The sequence below is a fragment of the Pomacea canaliculata genome, linkage group LG1, assembly GCF_003073045.1.
Source record: "Pomacea canaliculata isolate SZHN2017 linkage group LG1, ASM307304v1, whole genome shotgun sequence".
Classification (NCBI taxonomy): domain Eukaryota; kingdom Metazoa; phylum Mollusca; class Gastropoda; order Architaenioglossa; family Ampullariidae; genus Pomacea; species Pomacea canaliculata.
The window spans coordinates 24,827,206-24,847,330 of NC_037590.1; the positions used below are offsets into that span (position 1 = coordinate 24,827,206).

A 20,125-nucleotide genomic window follows, 5' to 3' on the forward strand; every position below is an offset into this window, starting at 1 on the left:
AGCCGGTCTCCAGGCTCTGTGTGGGCTAGCCGGTCTCCAGGCTCTGTTTGGGCTAGCCGGTCTCCAGACCCTGTGTGGGCTAGCTGTCTCCAGACCCTGTGTGGGCTAACCGTTCTCCAGACCCTGTGTGGGCTCTGTGTGGGCTAACCGTTCTCCCATCACTTTACACAGAGTAAGATGCTGACCTACCCCAGACCTACTTAGAAATTAACTGACTTTATGCGAAATTACAAGAACTAGGTTTCCACGTTTACGACGCTGGTGTTAGACTGACTGGCATGCTGGCAGAAATTGTTTTCGTCCTTACTCCCGTCTCCTACTTCTTTCCAAAGCTGTTTCAGGCCAGAAGTTTTTCGGACAAGATTACTTTTCTTGTAGTAGTGATTACTGGTGCTGATGGTACTACAAGCTCGCAGCTGAGCTCAGCAATTCCATTGGCCACAAGTGTCCTGTGTGTCCACGGCGAGATGTCAGCGACTGGCTCCAGTGGCAGGTGAAACAAATGTGTTTCTAGACATCCAGAGATGCCATCCTCTAAATAAGTCAGCTAGTAGGAGAAAACTCTCTCGTCACTATTCAGTCAAGTGCTGGACGTAGTGTTAACTTTTTTTGTTTGTTTTGTGGAAAGTACAGTTTGACAGACCGGAAATCTGGTGTGTAAATTAGGAGTACTTAATTAAGGAATCAAACAAGCATGCTTCACACAAAATAGAACCACACTGCGCAAATAGCAAGCAACATATTAAACAGCCAGGACGATTATTCAGAATAAGGCGAGACTGGATCTTTTGCTTGCCACACTGACGAAATATTTGTAAACAAATTCGGTCAAAGGACCAAGTTTATGTCTGGAGATGTGTTTCTGTGAGCCCGTGGGCAGGGTGCAGTTAGGTTTCAATCCTTCAGTTCGGTCAAGCAATCAACAGGGAACGTATCGATCAGACAATCTCTACCTACGGTCAATCAAGCCGATCGATAGAGAAACACGCATTTTATCCCGATGTGACCTGTTAACTGTACTGGAGCGCCCTCATCCTATCATCCTGCAGCTCGGAGCCATCACCTCCTCTGCTTGAATGCCGGGAACGGGGAGTAGGGGTTAGGAAGGGCACTGACTGACTGCTGGACACCCGGGCATTGTTTGACTGCAGTCTGCAGGCGCTTGTAACACACACAGGTGCTCACAAACATTCAGACCCACAGATATACACACACATACACACACATGCACACAGATACACCTGCATCCCTCCAACCGAAGACACATGCGTCTGTAACAAAGGCAATGATGGTATCGGCTGTGGTTCAGTGGCAGAGATCGCCACCAGAACTGTAAAAAAAGATAAAGATAAAGGTAGATAACGGTACTCAACCAGTGCATGCCGGGTCGGTCGAGGACCGGATCATCAACGACCGCGCGCCGCAGCGGCAATCTCCAGGGAGGGAACAGCAAAATGTGTGCTACTAGAGTCAAACGAGGTATAAAAGTTAAATCACAGTTAAAGCAGCTGTAAATAATTGAAAAGGAACATGTTTCAGTCCGTTTGAGCGTCCGCACATAACATCAGTGTGTGAAGGGGAAAGAACTCGCCAGTGAGCTAGAGGGAGACTGGGGGACACCGTGGAGCCGGAAGAGGTCAGATGGCCAAGCACTTAGGAGACAGTCGCTGATGAGGACCACAGGCTGTGATACAACAGCGAGGAAACCAGTCACAAACAGGTCGTGGGCCTCCTCGTGCTGCGAGAAAATGGTTGGAGGCATCCCCAGCTGTACATCCATCTCTGACAGGTTGACCGCCATTCGCCTCTCTGTCACGATGTCACCAATGTCCATGTTTATGCTCCGACTTCCAAGAGGACAAGGATGGGGTTTTCCAAACTGATGGAAAGGGCCAAAAAGACAGTAACAATAATGAACATCCTCGTTGTACTCGGTGACTGGAACACCAGGATTGACTCACACGCCTACCAGCAATGGGCAGAACGGTAGGTAAATTAATAAATTGATCCATTTATTGATTTGTTTTTGTTTGAAGTATTTAAATCAAAAATCAAAATCAAAATCAAAATCAAAACAGACTTTATTGTCTGCCCAGGAGGACAGAAATTTGTCTTTGCTCACATACACATACAGACATTTAACAAACAGTTAGGAGTAAAAGTGAGGAGTAAAATGGTGTTGATTGCACCAGTCCATCAAGGCAGTGTATGTTTATCCTAACAACAAACCTTGGGTGACCAAGGGCCTAAAAGCACTGCTGAACAAAAAGAAACATTTGTTCATCAGGGGCAGAAGCCCACGACAGAAGATTAGTACAGAGGACCATGATGCTATCCGTTGGGTGGGCAGAGGCTCTACGAGCATACTAGTTAGTCCGCTTTCAGTAGTTTGCCGGTGGACCAACGAGTGTCGACGAGATTGAAACAGAGGTCGAGTGAGCTCTCGCCATAAACCCGATGTGTCAGAATGCGGCTCGTGGTTACATCTTGAGCTCGCTGGAGGGACCTGCCAGACGTCGAGTTATGATGCTTCCGCATGACGCAAGAGATACGCCGAGAAAGATCTTGGGTGTCCTAGTGGAGGCGTACGGCGAACGGAAGGATGTCGACATCAGTGCCACAGCAACGTGATGAGGTGGTCGACGAATACGCCGCGAAGCTCCAGAATTTAAGCAGGCGAGGTAGAAGGCGGCGCAGAGCGTCGAAGTGGCGGCGATTGACACCATCTCGGAGGACTGCAGCCCGACCGGTCAGGGAAAGTGACTGCCCCCGTTTTCCGTAACAGGATGACAGGGAAATAAAGTGTAGCTGGCCTGACTGGAAAGTGTCCGACGGCGGAGGTTGTCATTTATGGCAGTTGAGTGATGGCGTTGCTCGACACCGGCAGTGAGGTAACGACGGTCACTGACGAGTGGGCACGAGGGCACATACAGGACTTACAGCTAAAACAAACTCAGGAGTGGCGGTGGTGGACATGTTTACGGCCAGCGTCTGAGGACGTTCCTATCCTGGTGGTCAAGGACCTGGTCGATGTGGTCACAAGTGAGCGCAGGAGGCGCGTGTCGCTTCTACTAGGGAAGAACGTCCTTGATCAGATAATGGACTCTACCGCAGATGTGGCGCAGGCAGTACAGGCAGCCGTGCATGAAGCTCATCTTGAGAAGACATTGTCAACAAAAGGACTGGCTAGGGCCGCTGGCAACACGCCCGTTCCAGGATGCCAATGGGTCTGACGTCCACACCAGCCACTTTCCAGAGGTTAATGCAGACCACCATGCCGAACTGTTTAATTTCAGTCCTTCTTGTGTACCTAGACGATCATTTGGTATACTCCAAGATAAAGGAAGATAAGTTCGCTCGTCCTGCTCCCCACCCACTGTGGAGTGGTTAGCACACAGGGTATTTCCAGGTCCGCACCAGGGCTACAAGAGGAATTGACCACACTGACAGACCGCAGCCTTAAAGCAAATTTGGGACAGTGCATGACAACCTGATTGATTGGTATGGGTCACACCAGGTATATTAGACACAAACCACGTGGGCCTCAGTCTCTAGAATCACATTCTCCGACACAGGTCCCCCCAGCTCCCCTTCACAGCAACGAAGGAGGACTAAAGGAGGCTGCAAAGAAAAGATATCCAATGGAAACGAAGGCCTGATGGAGAAAAGAAGACAGGAGAAAGACCGGAACAGACAGACGATAAGAAAGATAAAGTATCAGGATATGAGGTGGAGAATTTTTCGTAGAAAAGAATAGAGATGAAAGAGAAAAAAAGACAAGTGAAAAGAGGTGGACCAGCTCAATCATCCAGCCAGAGCGAAGCTGGGTGCTCACCCCCTACACAAGAAGCCGGACCCACGGGGGCAGAAGTGAGACAAAGAGTAATAAATACTCCGTATAAAACACCGCCGGTGACACTAGCTGAGCAGATTTGTGGCGCAGCAGTTAAAGGAGGGAATTGAAAGACAAGTCCGTGGAGTTTATTTAGCCATGAATATTTCATGCTCCTGACCACAGCGCGCCTGCAGGCTCTGGCCAGGCTGTAGGACGAGAACAGTTTGATGACGAAGACAGCGCCAACCTAAGACAGGAAGCATTGTAGCTTGTAGGAACAGTCCAGCAACAGATCACAGCTTGTACACCAAGCACCCCGGGTACCGGTGACAACGTCTTCACCTAGCACACCTTAATTGTGGTTAGAATGCTGGCGCACCTGTCTAAACATGGCATGGCACCTTCGGTGATGAGAAATATAGGTGCTCATATCGTGTCATTAAATCTCTAGTTATCTTGATTTCACTTTTAAAATGACAGTTGTGTTTATGTCTCTTTATTTAAGTGATTATAATTACAGATGTGTTTATATCACTTGAATGTAACTGCAGTTATGCCTGTATGTATTTTACGCAGGGTAACGAGTTCGGGTGAGTCTGGTGCTGTAGACTGTATACAAATGCATGACAGAATGAGCCCAAGTGCCCCTTCCCATCATCCACCCACCCCACACCGTCGTGTGCAGCCCGCCACACGGAGCCATTCAAGTCCAGACAAGCTCTCCCACAGTGGACCATTCAGCCCTCGTGACATTCTCATTGATCGTGACAACGGGCAGGGGAGGGAAGGCTCCCAGTAGGTTGCTAGGGGAGGCGACACTGGCAAGCGTGAGCGCTGTTCAAGCACGAACTTGTATTACTGGACTGCTGGCAGACGATTTTTTCCAGTTAACCGCTAAAACGAGGCATGAGACTACAAAGCTTCCGGTTTAGTCACATTCTTTGTTACGGCTCGCCGAGACTAGTGGCGGAGAACTTCGCAAGAGACTAAGCGTTGGTCTCGGCAGACAGACAGCAGTCAACTCACACACATCCATGGTCTCAAAACTCTACCGTGTTCTTAACGAGCAGGAGGACCAAACAAGTGAAGACGAATTTCTGATGAAACGCTGTTGCCAAAAGTTCACTGGCAAAGGGCAAACCTGGTAGACTCACTTATAAGAACAACGGAAGTTAGAATTTGAATCGAAAATACAATAAACAAAATATACAGACGATGGATCGAACAGGTGCAGTTAAAACTGAAAGTCTTTGCATCACATAGAACACATGAGGGAACACCTCAGTAGAGGGAACTATCACACACACAAGATGAACTGTAGATGGAACTACCACAGACAAGTTAAAGTTTTACGAAGCACATAGATATGTCTTATAAACGGAAGATCTCGCGGGATACTGGGATTTAAAAGAGAAGCTTAAAGAACTTCATCAGTATGCGCATGATACACCTAGTCTTTCTCTAGGCATTCCGTTAAGCAAGGAATGGACATACTTTGCCTTCTGGAATCATGACAGAAAAAAAAACTTCTGTGGATAATCTCCAAAACCTATAATTAGCAAACAGCATGTGATGCTTGTAGTGCTGGTGCCTATGGCAATGTATAATGCATGGTACAAAGAATTTGCTGGTATGTGTCTCTCCCAAGTAAGCTATTCCTGCTGGGATCATCAATAATATATGAAAGCTTTTACGGAGCTTATTTCCGGCCTATGTAGGGGATTGAATGCGCTCTACAAATACCTCCAACGCTGATAGTATTACGCATGAATGCAATGGATATGTTCAGACACTATGGTGGCCAGGTACAGTCAGGCTGTACACTGTACAGTGCAGTATGTAGGAGCAGGTGAGTAAAAGCTGCAGGTGACAGATGGCTCATCAGGGAAAATGAGTGAACTATAGTCTGTTCTGAGCCAGCAACTACGGCGTGTAGAGACACAACAGCTTGCCATCCTAAATTATATCCACATGTCGAGAAAGAACAGCTTGTCAGACACGGATCTGAACCCCAGACAGCCGACATTGACTGTATTGGTGACGAGGACCTAACCATCACGCCACCGACCTATCGATACATACATTTACCTGCGCTGATAATGTCAGACACCGACACGGACGATGTCTTCACTAGACGTTGACTACAGTGTCACTATACAGTGACACGCATCGCACAGCGCTTCAGGTGTCTGCTGGCCGAAACACTTCACTTCCATGTCGACCACAGGTGTGTTCAGGTGACACGCTTGACTGATTTCTGGCTCCTGTCCTTGTGATCAGTCGCTGGGGCCACACGACGCTGGCGACACACAAACTGCGTTTGCATCGATTGGCGGTCGTCGTGGTGTTGGCGATGATGTACACGTCGCCTCCTCGCTCAGCCCTCGTCACAGTTTGCTGCGGCCTGACGTCGGTGTGTTGGTGGATGTCACTCATCACTTGGGCGTGTAGCAACCCCTCGCACTTTATACCAGAGTATGCACACTTCTTTACAAATACATTTTGGATAACCTACTCCCACTCCTGTCTCACTCACATAAACACACTCACTGAGGTAAATCAGTTCTTACATCACAAACTGCAGTCTGGAGACTCCTTCACTCGTCTGCTACGTCCAGACACCTTCGTTCGACACCTCTGAGACCTTTTTGTCAGGTCCAGTAAACCGCCCGTCATTTACACGGACGAGACAAACATTTGACTGCTTGCTCATAGACAGCTGCGCCGACACCAAGGAAAGTACAGGGAGGACACGGGGGACAGGGGGACAGGCGCATTTGACAAACACAAACTAACTGCATTCTCGTGGCAGTTTGAACACCACTTATCCTACCTGTAACATCCATTGCCCACCTGTGACATGACCACAGGCTGTATGGAGGGCTCTGGTGAGCCTGTAGGAGGAACCAAGGACCCTCACGTGCAAGGAAGTCAACAGACAAGGCAGTCGGGAGGAGAAAGGGAAGAGCTTCACATCTTGAAGACACGATCAGTCAAGCACACATGCCGCACATAGCTTATTGCATAGGGCGAGCGGACAACACTTTGTTCTAGAGTTGATCATAGATAAAGGTTTGTCTAGAGGCCGCAACTGGTAGTCACGAGGAGAAAACCTAGCTAACACCCAGAGGGCTGAAACCCACAAGCGCGATGTCATGGATAGTTCTCAACATAACCACTGCAACATCCAGTTAGATGATCGTGACAAGTTCCACAACATGGAGGGACTCAACAACATTAATGAGCAAAGAAAGAAAGTGTAGACTCGGGACCTCTGAACCCTGACCCCTAACTACACTACAGTTCACAGAAAGGGAGGAGAAGCAAAGAATAATGTAACGGGAGGCTTGGGGGGAAAGCATGTTTACCGGGTGCATCGATCTATTGGGCAGGGGGAGACTTGTAGGGTACAGTCATCAGCACACCACACGCTCTGTCTGTGTGTCTGTGTGTGTGTGTATTCGTGTCCCTGTCAGCGCCATCTTGCTGCTGACTGTAGTCAAGTCATCAAAGCAGTCACGGGCTGTGTCTGTCGCCTCTGTCCACCTCTTTCACTGGGCTTCCTGTGACTTGTAGCTGCTGTGTGATGAAGTACATTTGTGACTAAACCTCGTGTGACTTGCAGCTGCTGACAGGCAGAATACGACATTTGTACAACTCGCGTGACTTGTGTAAATTGTTCAATAAGTACAGACAAACTTCGGTATCAGACTGCACTTTTTCACAAAACCATTCCAATCATGAATATTTCGAAAATGAGAATTATATTTCTGTTATTCTTTTGGAAATAATTCAGACCTGCTTTCCTGAGTAACGTTTACAGACTTTACAGCACCTGCCTTACCGATCAAAGATGTCAGCATACAATATAAATGAAAGCAAACAGAGTTTATGTGCACAACGGGAGAAACTTCCATTGTCATTCATGACGTCACAGACGCGTGGACAAACTTACCTGAGGGGCAACTAGACCCTCGTTCTTTACCTCGAGAACAAGTGGTTGTCATAGCGACTATTAAAGAACATCCTTTTCTTACAGCACGGATATACATACTGGAGCTACTAAGATGTACACTATGATGTGTGTCACTCCAAGGTACGTCACCTCGAAGTAGCACTTCCTGTCTGTGACGTGTACTTCCGGTCAAATGGTTACTGTGAAGCTCCGTGCCACCGTCTTGACAGTCTGTGTGTCACCCGCGCAAGCCCTGGCAAAACGGATGAGGCTTTCATTCACGTGATGAACATCAAAAAGCAATTACGAGCCGTCAGACAGATTGACAGATGAACTGGCGCACTGAAGGAAGGAAATAACAAAATTGAAAAAGAGTTGTTTGCGTGATTTATGCATTTGGCATGGCGTTGGTGTAATGGGAGGCAAGGGGGTCCGTCTTGATAAACGTATATGTACGTATGTATGCACATGTGTGTGACTGTATGTAAGTATTTATGTGTGCTTTTGCTCGCACAGGAGTGAGTGGTGCTTTATTGTACAGGATTAATAGTCCTTGGCATTAGTATGTAGCATTAGTGTGAGTAATGCTTTAGTGTAAAGGTATAAGAAAAAAACCTATAGCCTAGTGTATGCAACGTCTTATTGTAAATGTCTGAGAGTCCTATAGCTTTAGTGTAAAGGGATCAGAAAAAGTCTGATATTGAGTATTGTATATAATGATTTATTGTAAAGGTAAAAGAATTTCATTTCTAGTGTGTGTAATGCTTTATTGTAAAGGTATGAGTCCTATAGCCTGGCGTGTGTATCACCCTCTCCTGTAGCCTTTTACTACCAGAATCACCTTCCTTCAGCTCTACTGTTGAAGGCACTGACCACTAGGCCACGGTGCCTTCCCTCTGTTGTGTTACTATATTTCCACCTTTGTATTGAGGAGATCAGTCTGGACAACTTCGCATCTGAACCACAAGTTTTGAGTGCGCTCAAGAAACTGCCTACAATCACATCCGCAAGTAGAAGACTGTGGACAAGACACACATCGGCAAACAGCAGGCAACGTGGTGAGCATGCTCCCCGATGAAACAGGCGCCTGTAGAGACTATAAAACCTGAATAAGTAAAGACATCTGACAAAGACCACACGTGTTCCCTTCGGTTGACAGCGCGTTGATTAGGTTCGTGAATATTGATAACATTCTCGTGGAAACGAGGCCTGAGTAATTTAAACTATAATTCTACACGGTCGGCAGGTAAAAAAAGGCATTTTGTAAGACTTCCCCCGCTACCCCCCAAAAAAAGAAAGACAGTAAAGGAAGCATACTACACAAGGCGATCACATAAAGCGAGCCATACATCACAAGCAGATGATATTCAGTGGACTACACTACACACGGTACCCAACCAACTCCATCACAACAGACTCACCCATAATAAGCCAGTAGATACCCGTGAGCACAGCTTGCTCAGAAGGACGCCAAGATCCACATTTCAGACAGATAACCATCGCCATACTCATTGTTGATAGAAGCAAAGGCAAAGTATTGATTCTGTGACCGGTGAATTTCTACTGGCATTGTGACGCCATCCATGGCTGCCAGCCTCCTGTCTACAGCATCAGCACCTTGCCCTCAGCCTGGCAACAACAGTGTGCGTCCTCCTCCTCACTTCTTTCTCCACTTCCCACTTCTTAGATCCCTTTATTTGTAAAGTCAAGGTCCCCCGCATGTAAAGTATGTTCAATCAATTATATCAGGCAATATAACAAATAGTTGTAAACCAAAATATACCAGATAACAAACACACTAACGTGATTTTCAAAGAATACATGATGATGTGGAATAATAACATAATGTCGAAGAATTGCAGAGTTAATTAACAGCGGATCAGCCTGACTTCAGTGCCATCATGGGCTGAGGGAGGCTGACAGGGTCAACTACAGCAGACCGTGGCACGGCGCTGGGAAGAGTTGCCGTCTGTGGTTGCTGTCGCTGTTTATGGCAGCTGCCACAGTGAGTCACGAATACACAACAGTGGGAGTCGGAGCTCAAAGGACGAAGACAAGGGACCCGACACTTGTAAAAGGAAACCATCATGCACTCTAGCGGCAGCTGACGATGCGTGTTCGTGCGTGCACGTGAGTGAACGAGGGGCTCTGTTGCTGAGGCAGTCGCCTTCAACCCACAATGTACAGAGACAGACAGAGTTCAGACAGACACATATATGTACAGAAAGTTCTCACACAGGCACGGTGCTACTGTGCCTTCCGTGTATGATGATTGTATTCTGATGTCAGTATAATGATTGTATTCTGATGTTAGAATCATGTCTTCTGTCATAATCGTGTCACTTTAGATGTCCCCACCTTGTATTTGCATGTTAGTATCCTTCCTCTTTCACAGTTTTGTAACCTAGATACCATGAAATATGTACTCTGAATGTTAGTATGTTCTTTTCTGTCATAATCATGTAATCTGGAATTCATCACCTTGAATTCTGAATGTCAGTGCCTTGTATTCTGTCACAATGTTGCAATCTGGATGTATTCTAAAAGCTAGTAACGTGTATTTTGAATGTCATTATTTTATATTCTGAATGTTAGACGATTGTATTAACTTTATTTTTAAATGTTAGCATCTTGCACCTGTAATATAAGCATCTTGCGTTCTAATTTTTTTCCGTCTTGCCCTCCCACCTCTCCCCCGTAGAATGATGTCTGCAAATGATATTACCCGTTCACAACAGTCTTGGAGTAGCGCTTTGACATCCAGTATGATAGAAAGACAAACATATGTAAAGGATAATAAATTGCACGTAAACACTAACACTGGTCTACATTATAAACAAGTGGCGTGCACTTACACGTATCCCAGACTGGATGAATAAGATCCAATGGAGGTTTCCTTGCTGCATGAATGGAACACCATGTCAGTTTTGTTTGTCCCCCGCTCCTGGTCCGGCACCGTGGTCAGCAGGCGATTGCAGGCCTTCAGCGGCCGTAGGTGTCCTGCAGCCGTTGTGACCAGTCCACAGCACCACGGACACTCCACAGCTCGGGGCGCCGCGTGGCTTGACTGCAGTCAGGGTCGATGGACGAGCGCGGTGTTGGCAGAGTGGGCCACTCACGGAAACTTTCTGTGTTCTCCACTTGTAGAGGCGACCTCCCACCCCACCCCACGATGCTCGCGTCTTGGAGGCGGCCTGATGCAAAAGTGGGTCGTCACGTCTCCACGTCGGAATTTCACGTGAAGTCAATCATCCGTGTCAGGAAATCACGTGAAATCAGATGCCCGGTCGATGCTCTACTGTGGTGATATCATCAGCAATTAGTCCTGATTTCTTTCTCGCGCTGCAAACGATTCTGCTGTGAATAATGAGGCACTCCCCTCATAAACTCGCACCTGCTTCTAGCAGCATGTGAAAGAAACTAGGAATGGTCCTTCTTTTTGCAATCATGAAAGGCAAGATTCAAAACAAAAACGTCCATCGGCTAGGTGTTCACAGGACAAGATAGGGACTTCAGAGGTCTTGTATATACCAAATGAGGACAATAAGGGTCGTCAGACAAAGGTCTTATATATACTGAAGCATGAATCAGACGACAGTAAAACAGATGACAGTGAAGCACACGACACCAAACCAACACAAGTAGTCTATGAATGACCTACTTTCTTGTTGACACAGTTCTTAGTGTACACAGTATGAGCTACCTCCTATTGCCAATGTTCCATCAGTCTTCGAGGTGCAGTGTCTTATGAAGAGAAAAGGAAGATTGAGATAATTTCTTGGGTCAAGAACAGGTTGACGTCAGTCACGTGACTGGTCCACTTTGGACCATCTGACTGAACTGCAAACTCTGGACTTGAAGTGAGGTGCAGCAGACCTCCCGTAGACGATCCTGTCTAGAAAAACTAATTGTGTCTGCGGCTAACACTATTTACTAGTCAAGAACTAGTCTTAAGAACAACAACTGTCACAGGACAGGAAACAGCGAGTGTCACAGAAGACGTCTCATGAGACAGAAGACAGCTCGTGTCACGTGACACATGACATCGGGTATCAAAAGACGATGAAAGGTCTGTGACTAGTCACCTAGAATGGTCTTTATGCACGGCGAAGTATTACCTAGCTGCCAGCCACACAGCACAGTGCCATGTCATGTCGCCAGTCACCATGGCACAGCACGAGGGCGGCCTGGACTTGTTTCCTCGGAATCTGTCAGTCGCTCCAAGACGCCCGAGGCATAGCACCTCACCAACGTACCGCCAATGCCATCTTCTTCTCACTCTCAGACCAGCCACAAAACAGAAAGAAACAGATCCTTTCAATGGAGCTACTCTTGTCGTCTGGTATCCATAGCTCGTGTGTCATTCGATCGCTGGGTGGTTACGTGGGCCGGTCAGCTGACCAGACTGTGGTCGTGGCTGTGGTCGTGTGTCGTGTGGTCGTGTCTCTCAGCGCCACAACACGAGAAGCTCGTTACCACAAGCACTGGTTCCTACGGCAGGACGAGAAGCCAGCTGTCGTATAGCCAGACAGCTGTAAGTCCTTGTATCGGCAGCTTCTCGCATCAGCAGCTCTGTCTCTCTGTCTCTCTTGCCTGCCGCCCACCACTGGGTATGGGATGGCCGGGACGTCACGTGCGGCTCGTTACTCCAAGCTGGCACGCGGCAACCCAAAGTGAGGTCACGCATTAATGCACCCAGTCTATATGCTCACTACAGGCTGCCGTGGAATTTTCTGTGCCATCGATAGATCGATATTTGTGTCGACAGTCCCATCCTCGCAGTGAAAGAGACTTGTGCTACAGGCCTAATGAATTGGTAATTTTTATTTGTGTGTGTGTGTGTGTGTGCCAACTGTAATAGCAACAATTATTATGCTTGATGACTGCGGTCGGTCAGAAATGCATCATAAAAAGTTACTCCAATGAAAAAAAAAACTACTTCCCTAATAAAATCGTATATTCGATCTGCGCTATTGCCCATTCAATTATTTCGTGTGTAATATTTCTGTAAAATATGATTCTACCAAAATTACACGACCCTCATGAAGAAGGAAAACCAGAATTTCTGAAGAATCGTCTTACATGTTGTGTGCTAACAGTTTCCTTCCTTGACTGTTGTAACGGGCTCAGCGACTTGCGTTCTAGGATGTGTGTGTGTGTGTATGTGATGTTGTCTGTGTGTGTGTGTGTATCTCATGTGTGTGTGCATTGTCTGTTTATGTAGTGTATGTGTCGTGTGTGTGTGTGTGTCTCGTGTGTATGTGTCATGTGTGTTGTCTGTGTGTGTGTAGTGTGTATGTGTCGTGTGTGTGGTGCGTGCAGAGGTGTGGATGGAGAGACGGCAGCTGTGTTGTTGCTATCGATCTGCAGCAGGCGATCTCGCGGGAGGGTGGCGGTGGGGGAGTGGCCTTTCCCTGATGGAGTCGCTGCTTATGGCAGCAGCATCACTGGTCCCTCGCTGCCGTGGCGCTGTGGACCCAGCGAACACCTCTCCAACCACCCAAGTCTCCTCCCGACGGTCCGCTCCTCCTTGCGTTCCGTGCCCTTCCTCTCCTTTCTTTGTCGTTTGCTGCCCTGACAAAGTTGTGGCTGCAGTCACGGATGCTGGCATCTGACAGCATCTCTCTTGCTACCCCCACCCACCCACATCTATCTGTCCTCTCATGGTCGCCAAAAGCAACAGCATACAAATATTTTCACATGCATTTTGACAGTTCAGACAAAACATTTAGGAAATGTCGTCACAAATGTACATAGAAACGTTTACATCGTTAAAACTACAGCCAGTTGAAGAACTTGGAAACAGGTGTTAATTAGATATATCTGATGAAAATTCCTGGTTAATAATTTTGACCTTTTCCTGTGAATAATGTTCGTATTCAGGATGGCAGGGTCTGGTGGCCTATAGGAGCGACGACTGAGGTCAGTTACATTCTGCAAAGTGTGTCAGGGTCTAGTGCACTGAAATCTGCTAAGTTTTCTTTTGCTTCATAAAAAGAATTACCCATCGGTCTTGCTTACCCTGTATGGACAATTAAATGTTTGAAAAAAAAAACCATACCAACACTCTAGCAACCCGCCTCCACCCCGTTAGCAGGAGCATGTGTCAATGTGTCAATGTGACACTGTGCGTGCAAAAATGTGATTTAATTCCTTGAAATTAAAAAAAATGACACTAACGGGAGTCACCTTTGTAGCTGCTGCTTTTGTTGGAGAGAGAATGTCGAGCACGAAGCACGTAGCTGGGTGGAATGTCACGTCACAGCAAGAGCTTCATCTCATTGAGATTAATTGTCAGGGCAGGAGATGACAAAGGACCGCACACCAGGACAGCAGACGGTTGCCACTAGAGTCGTCTTCGACCAGAGAGCCTGACGCTCGTGATGGCGTCCACAGCCACTTGATCTGACGGCGCTTCCCGCCGACACCCTCGTGTCACGTGTTGACACGTTGTAATCGGTCGTCTACCCTGTTTCAGCATTTTCATTAGCTTAATGCCTTCGTCTGAGGAAATAACAGGTTGTCACTGAAGAAAATTATGAATTTGTCACTGATGTTCACGTTTTTTTATGCAGGCGCGGTGCTGTTAATGAAAATATCATGTGCTGGCTGCGAGAGAATCCAATCGATCTCAACCTTTTTGTGCCTCACGTTTTCACGCCTTTCATCAGTATTAGCGGGTTGGCCTGGTTGAGACCGAAAAAAATTGTAATGCTTGGCCTCGTGAGCAATAAACCGACGGAAGAATATGAGACAATTGGGTCTGTGTTAATGGTGGTGCCTGCACAGACAAGCAAAGAGTGAATGACTAGCTCGCGCGCTCTCTCTCTCTCTGTGTGACTCAGGCATAAGTAGATTGATGCATGGATGATTGATGCATGGACGCTCAGTGTCATCAGCAAACTTAGGTCCACAGTAGGATTGTTTGTCTGCCCTCGTCCCCCTCCTCCCTACAGGCCAAATCATCTGTAAAAGCCTGATCACTCCGATGACTATATACCCTCACAGCCACTTGCTGTTGTGTTCAGTCTCCTATGTAATAAAGCTTTGTTTCTGTTCCAGTTACAGTAATAATCATTATCGTTTTATTTTTATTTGTCTATTCTCTTTTTTATGTGTGTAATGACACTGGCTGAAACTTAATGTTTTCCTTGATAACCATACTTACTTGCTTGTAATGAGTGGCACAAGAATGTCAATGATGACTTTTAAATTAGTAAAATAGAAATAATTTAATAAAAAAAGATAAGTTCAAGAATAAGTATTTTCCTAGTGGTCTCAATGCCTCGACAAATGTGTAAAGTATGTCACTGTCGGCGCCTTCAGGCCCGGGTGTGAGGCCCATAGTCGCTAGCTGCACAACTAACACTAAGCAGTCAGCTAAATCCTAGCCTAACCACGACAGCTAGTGTCAATTAGCGGCGTGTTGTCACCTAACCTTTGTGCTTACAAGCAGATCATACAAAATCTGTCGCTTTGGCAGGTCGCAGGGGTCATGGGAGTGACTAGACATACGAGAGAAGCCAGACAGTACATTGAAATGCATCTTCTGGAATCCCTGATGGGCTAATCATTTTCTTCTGCAGCCATTAGCGAATGATAAGATCATTAGTGTGGCAGCCACTCCTCGCGTCACTTCAGCATTCGTCTTTGTGTCCCGCCGGGGCAGTGTTGTCTTGCTGGGTAAGTACAAAATATGTACATGAGCGATTTCCGATGTCAGCTGTAGAATCTTTCCCAAAGTCTTTGACGCAGTTTGGTAAATCGTTCGTCTGCGTCGTGCGCCATGATGTACATGACGAATGATAAACTGTCGATTTTGTGTGCAGCATGATTACCAGTGGGTATACGTGCGTGTGTGCATGTATGTGTGTGTGCGAGCGCGTGTTTGCACTTTGCACACAAAACGAAACCAAATCAGCTAAGATATACCTCCTCCCTCCAACAATGTCCAACAACTCACACTACAGCCCAGTTAGCTCACAATAAGCAACCATCCCATCCCCAGTTCAGGAGGTCACAGTACAGCACCCAGCTCTCCTCTACATCGCCCCGCCCATCAACCGCTGCTACCACCAGCTAAGTACTGCACTATGTACATCGCGGACAGAAACACTAGACCAGCCGAACCGCACCGCGGATGATCCGAGTGTCACAGAGCTGGCGGCGGATGAGGCCAGCCATCGATTGCTGCACGTGAACTCTGAAGGTCCATGATGGCCGCCATGATGCTAGGTCTGCCTCCTCCCCCACTCGCTCGGCCCTCACCTTACCTCGCGTTTGTTGTTTTATCACTGACGAGCAACATTGAATCAAATATTCAGCTGCTGCACAGCGCAGCACAGCCACGTCGCGTCCACTCTCCCTCGTCACGTGACACTACCCTCAGCTGCTCCCTGGCTACTTGTTTTAGAGGGAAGGTGCTTCCATGTTGTATTGTCGAGGTTGGTTTGGGGATGAGGAGGGAATACTGGGTTTTGGCGGAAGCTTAGGAAGAAACTGGACGTGGCCTTCCTTTCCCAGATTTCAATCTCCATAATCAAGCTCTTCGTCAAATGAAAGTGCGCCTACCATCTGATGAAATCTCACCACGACCCACGATCCCTAGGGTCCTGATTAGTACGTCACTAGATACTCGCCCCTGCACGTGGGTAATATCAAGTTTCCACGTGTGTTCAAATGCGCGTGAAGTTGGCCATGCATAATTTGTAATGTGGTAGCTTCTCAATTGTTATAAATGATCTAATTTTGTTATTAAAAATTTTTAAATATTCCTCTTACAAAATAACAAAATCAGTCGTTGATGACGCATGTCTTGTGAATTGGGGGGATGGGGATGATAGGAGCAACCCACCGGTCGGCATGTTTGTGTACTCTGTGTACAGTCCGCTTGTCTTCGCTTGTACTTATAGGACAAGTGCTGCGAGTTTGTCAGTCCTGACACGTTGGTTGACTCGTGCTAGTCGTCGGAAGGACTATGGATGATGGACGCGGCAACTGAAAGCTCGCCACAGACGCATTCAATGAGCGGCGCCAGGATACATCTGTAGACTTCGTCAGGCTTGCCGGCCATTTCTTCCTCCATTCACCCAGCGTCCTGTGGTCCTAGAGTGTTGTTCTGCCAGGCCACCTGGTCAGACCAGACAAGCCTCGAGTGTTTTGTGGTTGTCAGAAAGGGACCCACGACGGAGGTGACAGTGTTCCGTACATAGTGGAGGGTCTTGTGTTCTAGAAATTCTGAGCCGTTTCTTCAGACACTTGGTCTCGATGCCTGGATTCTTCCCCACCCTACACGAGCAGCTAATCCAGAACATAGTCTACACCAGGCGAACGCTCTTCTTTCATCCTGTCTATCTCAACTTTTTTCGTAGAACTGTCAGGTCTGCACATTCGCTTTTTCTTGTCTGCTGGTAGTTGAAGAAACTCGATATTTTTTTTTTTTGTAGCTGGGAGTTGTACACATAAGCCTTCGCGGTATTCAAGCCATTGGATTAATACGCCCCACCCTTTTGTAAGAAGATACTCGTTACTGTGCTGTCCTGTCTTGATTAGAGTGGCCTCAGTATCTGGTCGACCTTTCACCTATTGCCTGACATCCACTCCGCTATGCTGCAGCGCTGGTGTTCAATCAACTTTTCATTGGCTGCTTTCATTTTTCTCCTTATCTTGCCCTTCACTCTGGTGTATGTGGTTGTTGATCTATGGTTTCTCTTTCGTCCTTAAAGTTCCTTATTTTGTTATAGTGGTTTACAGTGGTCTAGGATTTCGTCATTTTCCCTTTCTCTGCTTCTCTCTTAAACTTTTGAAAATATTCACCTTGCAGCCAAAGAAGTTTAGGGCAGAAAATTTTCTTCAGTTTATTTGGAACTTGAAAACCTCGTAAATTTCGCAGATTCTTCAAGGGACTTTGTGGATTGTTGGTGGTGTTTCGTCTTCAGCTTCAATTTCAGGCTCGTTATGATAATAACGAAGTCGGTTTTCATATCAATGCCTGAACAAGACCTTCTTGTTGTCCTAATGGTCCTAGACTTGCTGTATTCATAAACGTCGACCACATGATGAAACTACTGCTTGAGCAAATATAGCATTCTAATTTCTTAGTTGATAATTTTGTATGTCCCGCGAATTATGTTAAAATATCAAGATGACCCTTGAATGAAAGCAAAAAGGCTTCACATCCCTGAATTAGATTGTGGCCGTGATGCTTGGCGTGCTGGAAGACATTCATCTCACTTGCTCTAGCACTCAATGTTTCCCACTTACTTTTTCCCGCCCACAATATTGTACATGTCTTAATTCTCTCATGCATGAATACTGTAATACATAAAGTATCTATGTTTAATGCGCTATTGTGTGAGTCTCCTTCTTTGTATTCATACTGTCTGTTACAAGCAAGCGGATTATTCAAAGAATACTTTGCATTCCAAGGATGTGACGAGGACGGTAAGAGACCACAAATTTACCGCCGATGGACGACTTTCGCTCACTGCCATGAATGAAAAATGTTATACGAGATGCAGGCATAGTGGACACACCCTGGGCATGGGCTTGGATAAGCATTTGCAGCCCCGTTACCATAGTGACAGTAAGGCCTTTAACTCTCTGAAATTTGTAGACAATTTACTGTCTGGAAACGATAAATGAATCCAGTCCAACCGAGAAGACCTAACCGACGTTGACTGCCAGACTCTCAACAGGCATCCGGAGGGACTGTCATGAGAGCGTTGCGTGCCGGTTGCGAGCACAGACAAGAGGAGGATGGACATCGACAGCCTGCACGCTAGTCACACGGAAATTGCGACGCATGCGCATTACACTGAAGGGATCGCGCATGCGCAGAGTCTCGCCTGCCAGCGCCGCACTACGGGGCTCCCAGCTCGAGAGGGGAGGCCACTCGCCGTGGATCCCTCGGAAACGGCGGCGAAAACGCTGGCAATCAGGCGAATCGATGAGAAACATTAGCACTCGTGACCATGGCACTTTTGTTTTTAGGACGGCGCGGATACGCAGCAGGCTGAAATGTCAAACTCCAGCGACACCGACTGTTACCAGACGACGATCAGCGCCTACCCAGCCTCCCTCGCCACTTCCCTCAACTGACTTTATAATCGATGTCGTATCGTGAAAAATGCAAACCGTTTGTACTGCTGAATACACTCAAGTCTTCCCGAAGTTTCTTCATTATACCACTATGTATGGCATGAAAAAAAACTGTCCAACACAATCCCAAAGAGTCTATATCGGGCCTGGAGTAACAGCTAATGTGTATTTGTGGGTTGGTGTAATATTTAAGGTGTGTGTCTGCTCTGGTTTATTAAATAATATGTGTATATTGAGGTGGGTGTATATTCCAATGCGTGTGTTAAAGCATGTAATATTCATGTGTGTGTACCCTGACACGGATGTGTGGCTATATTACTTATATGTGTGTGAGAGAGAGAGATGAGTGTGTCTAGCCCTGTCGCCTTATGACGGAGCCATAAAAGAGGATTTATCCTTCAGGTACAGTTCCTGTGAAAGAGATTACATAATCTCAAAACGCCACCATTGCCATATTATCATTGATTAAATTAATTTAAAAATCTGTTTAAGTATCAAATCATCCTTCACAAAACAGGAGGATTTTTAAAAAATCAAAAACAATTAAATAACAAGTATATGCTTGTCTGGTACTATTTGTACCAACACATTAATCTGACGCACTTATATACAGTACTTAGTCTAAATAAGAATGCTACGTACTGTCAAGATTGATAACAGATATCGTGTAAAACATTTTAATTATAGTTCATAATTCTAAAAGACAATACAATGCTCTTTAAAGAAAAACTTGTTCAGTGACATGCGTCCCATCTTCATAACCTAGTAGAGCAACAGCATTCGAATCTCAAGGTGGGCACACTAGCTAATTCGATACCCGTGTGAATCAGCGTACTTACTTCCTCACGCTAACCCAGCTGTGAAGTACTTTCCCACCCTAACCCGGCAGCTGTGGAAAAAGTACCTGAATCAGGAGAGATCTGTGGCAGATATTCGTTTATTTTCATCTATCGACTGCTACCAACAGACGCACAGTAAGGCTGGTCCACCGTCGGAGGGAATAATTAGGATAAACTCAGCGGTTTACAAGACTTGACAGTTCGACTCGTCTGTAGTGAACGACCAGTTCACACTTTACCAACCAGTTCTTCTGCTGTTCGCCCAGGCGTCAACCCAATCCACTCCGCGGTCCCCTGAAGGAGAATTTTAGACAAGGAGCGAAGGATTCGGGCAGGAGTGTGGACAGACAACATTTCAGTCAAGTAACTGTTGGGAGGGGAGGAGCCTTCAAAGAA

General features: G+C 46.6%; 1 protein-coding gene and 1 long non-coding RNA gene across 4 annotated transcripts in view; one reads left to right on the forward strand and one right to left on the reverse strand.

Moving 5' to 3' along the window:
* The window catches only part of LOC112556580, a 37,906-nt gene extending 26,427 nt beyond the window's left edge, over positions 1 to 11,479 (reverse strand). For all 3 annotated transcript variants that reach the window (XR_003097774.1, XR_003097775.1, XR_003097773.1), the window contains exon 1: positions 10,646 to 11,479. This is a non-coding gene — a long non-coding RNA (uncharacterized LOC112556580). The remainder of the gene's footprint in view (positions 1 to 10,645) is intronic.
* Positions 1,634 to 4,756, forward strand: LOC112556560. Its single transcript, XM_025225697.1, has 2 exons — positions 1,634 to 1,986; positions 4,412 to 4,756. Exons 1-2 carry the CDS (start codon positions 1,865 to 1,867, stop codon positions 4,632 to 4,634), a joined length of 345 nt encoding a protein of 114 aa, XP_025081482.1. The 5' UTR covers positions 1,634 to 1,864; the 3' UTR covers positions 4,635 to 4,756.
* Positions 11,480 to 20,125: the final 8,646 nt, after the last annotated feature.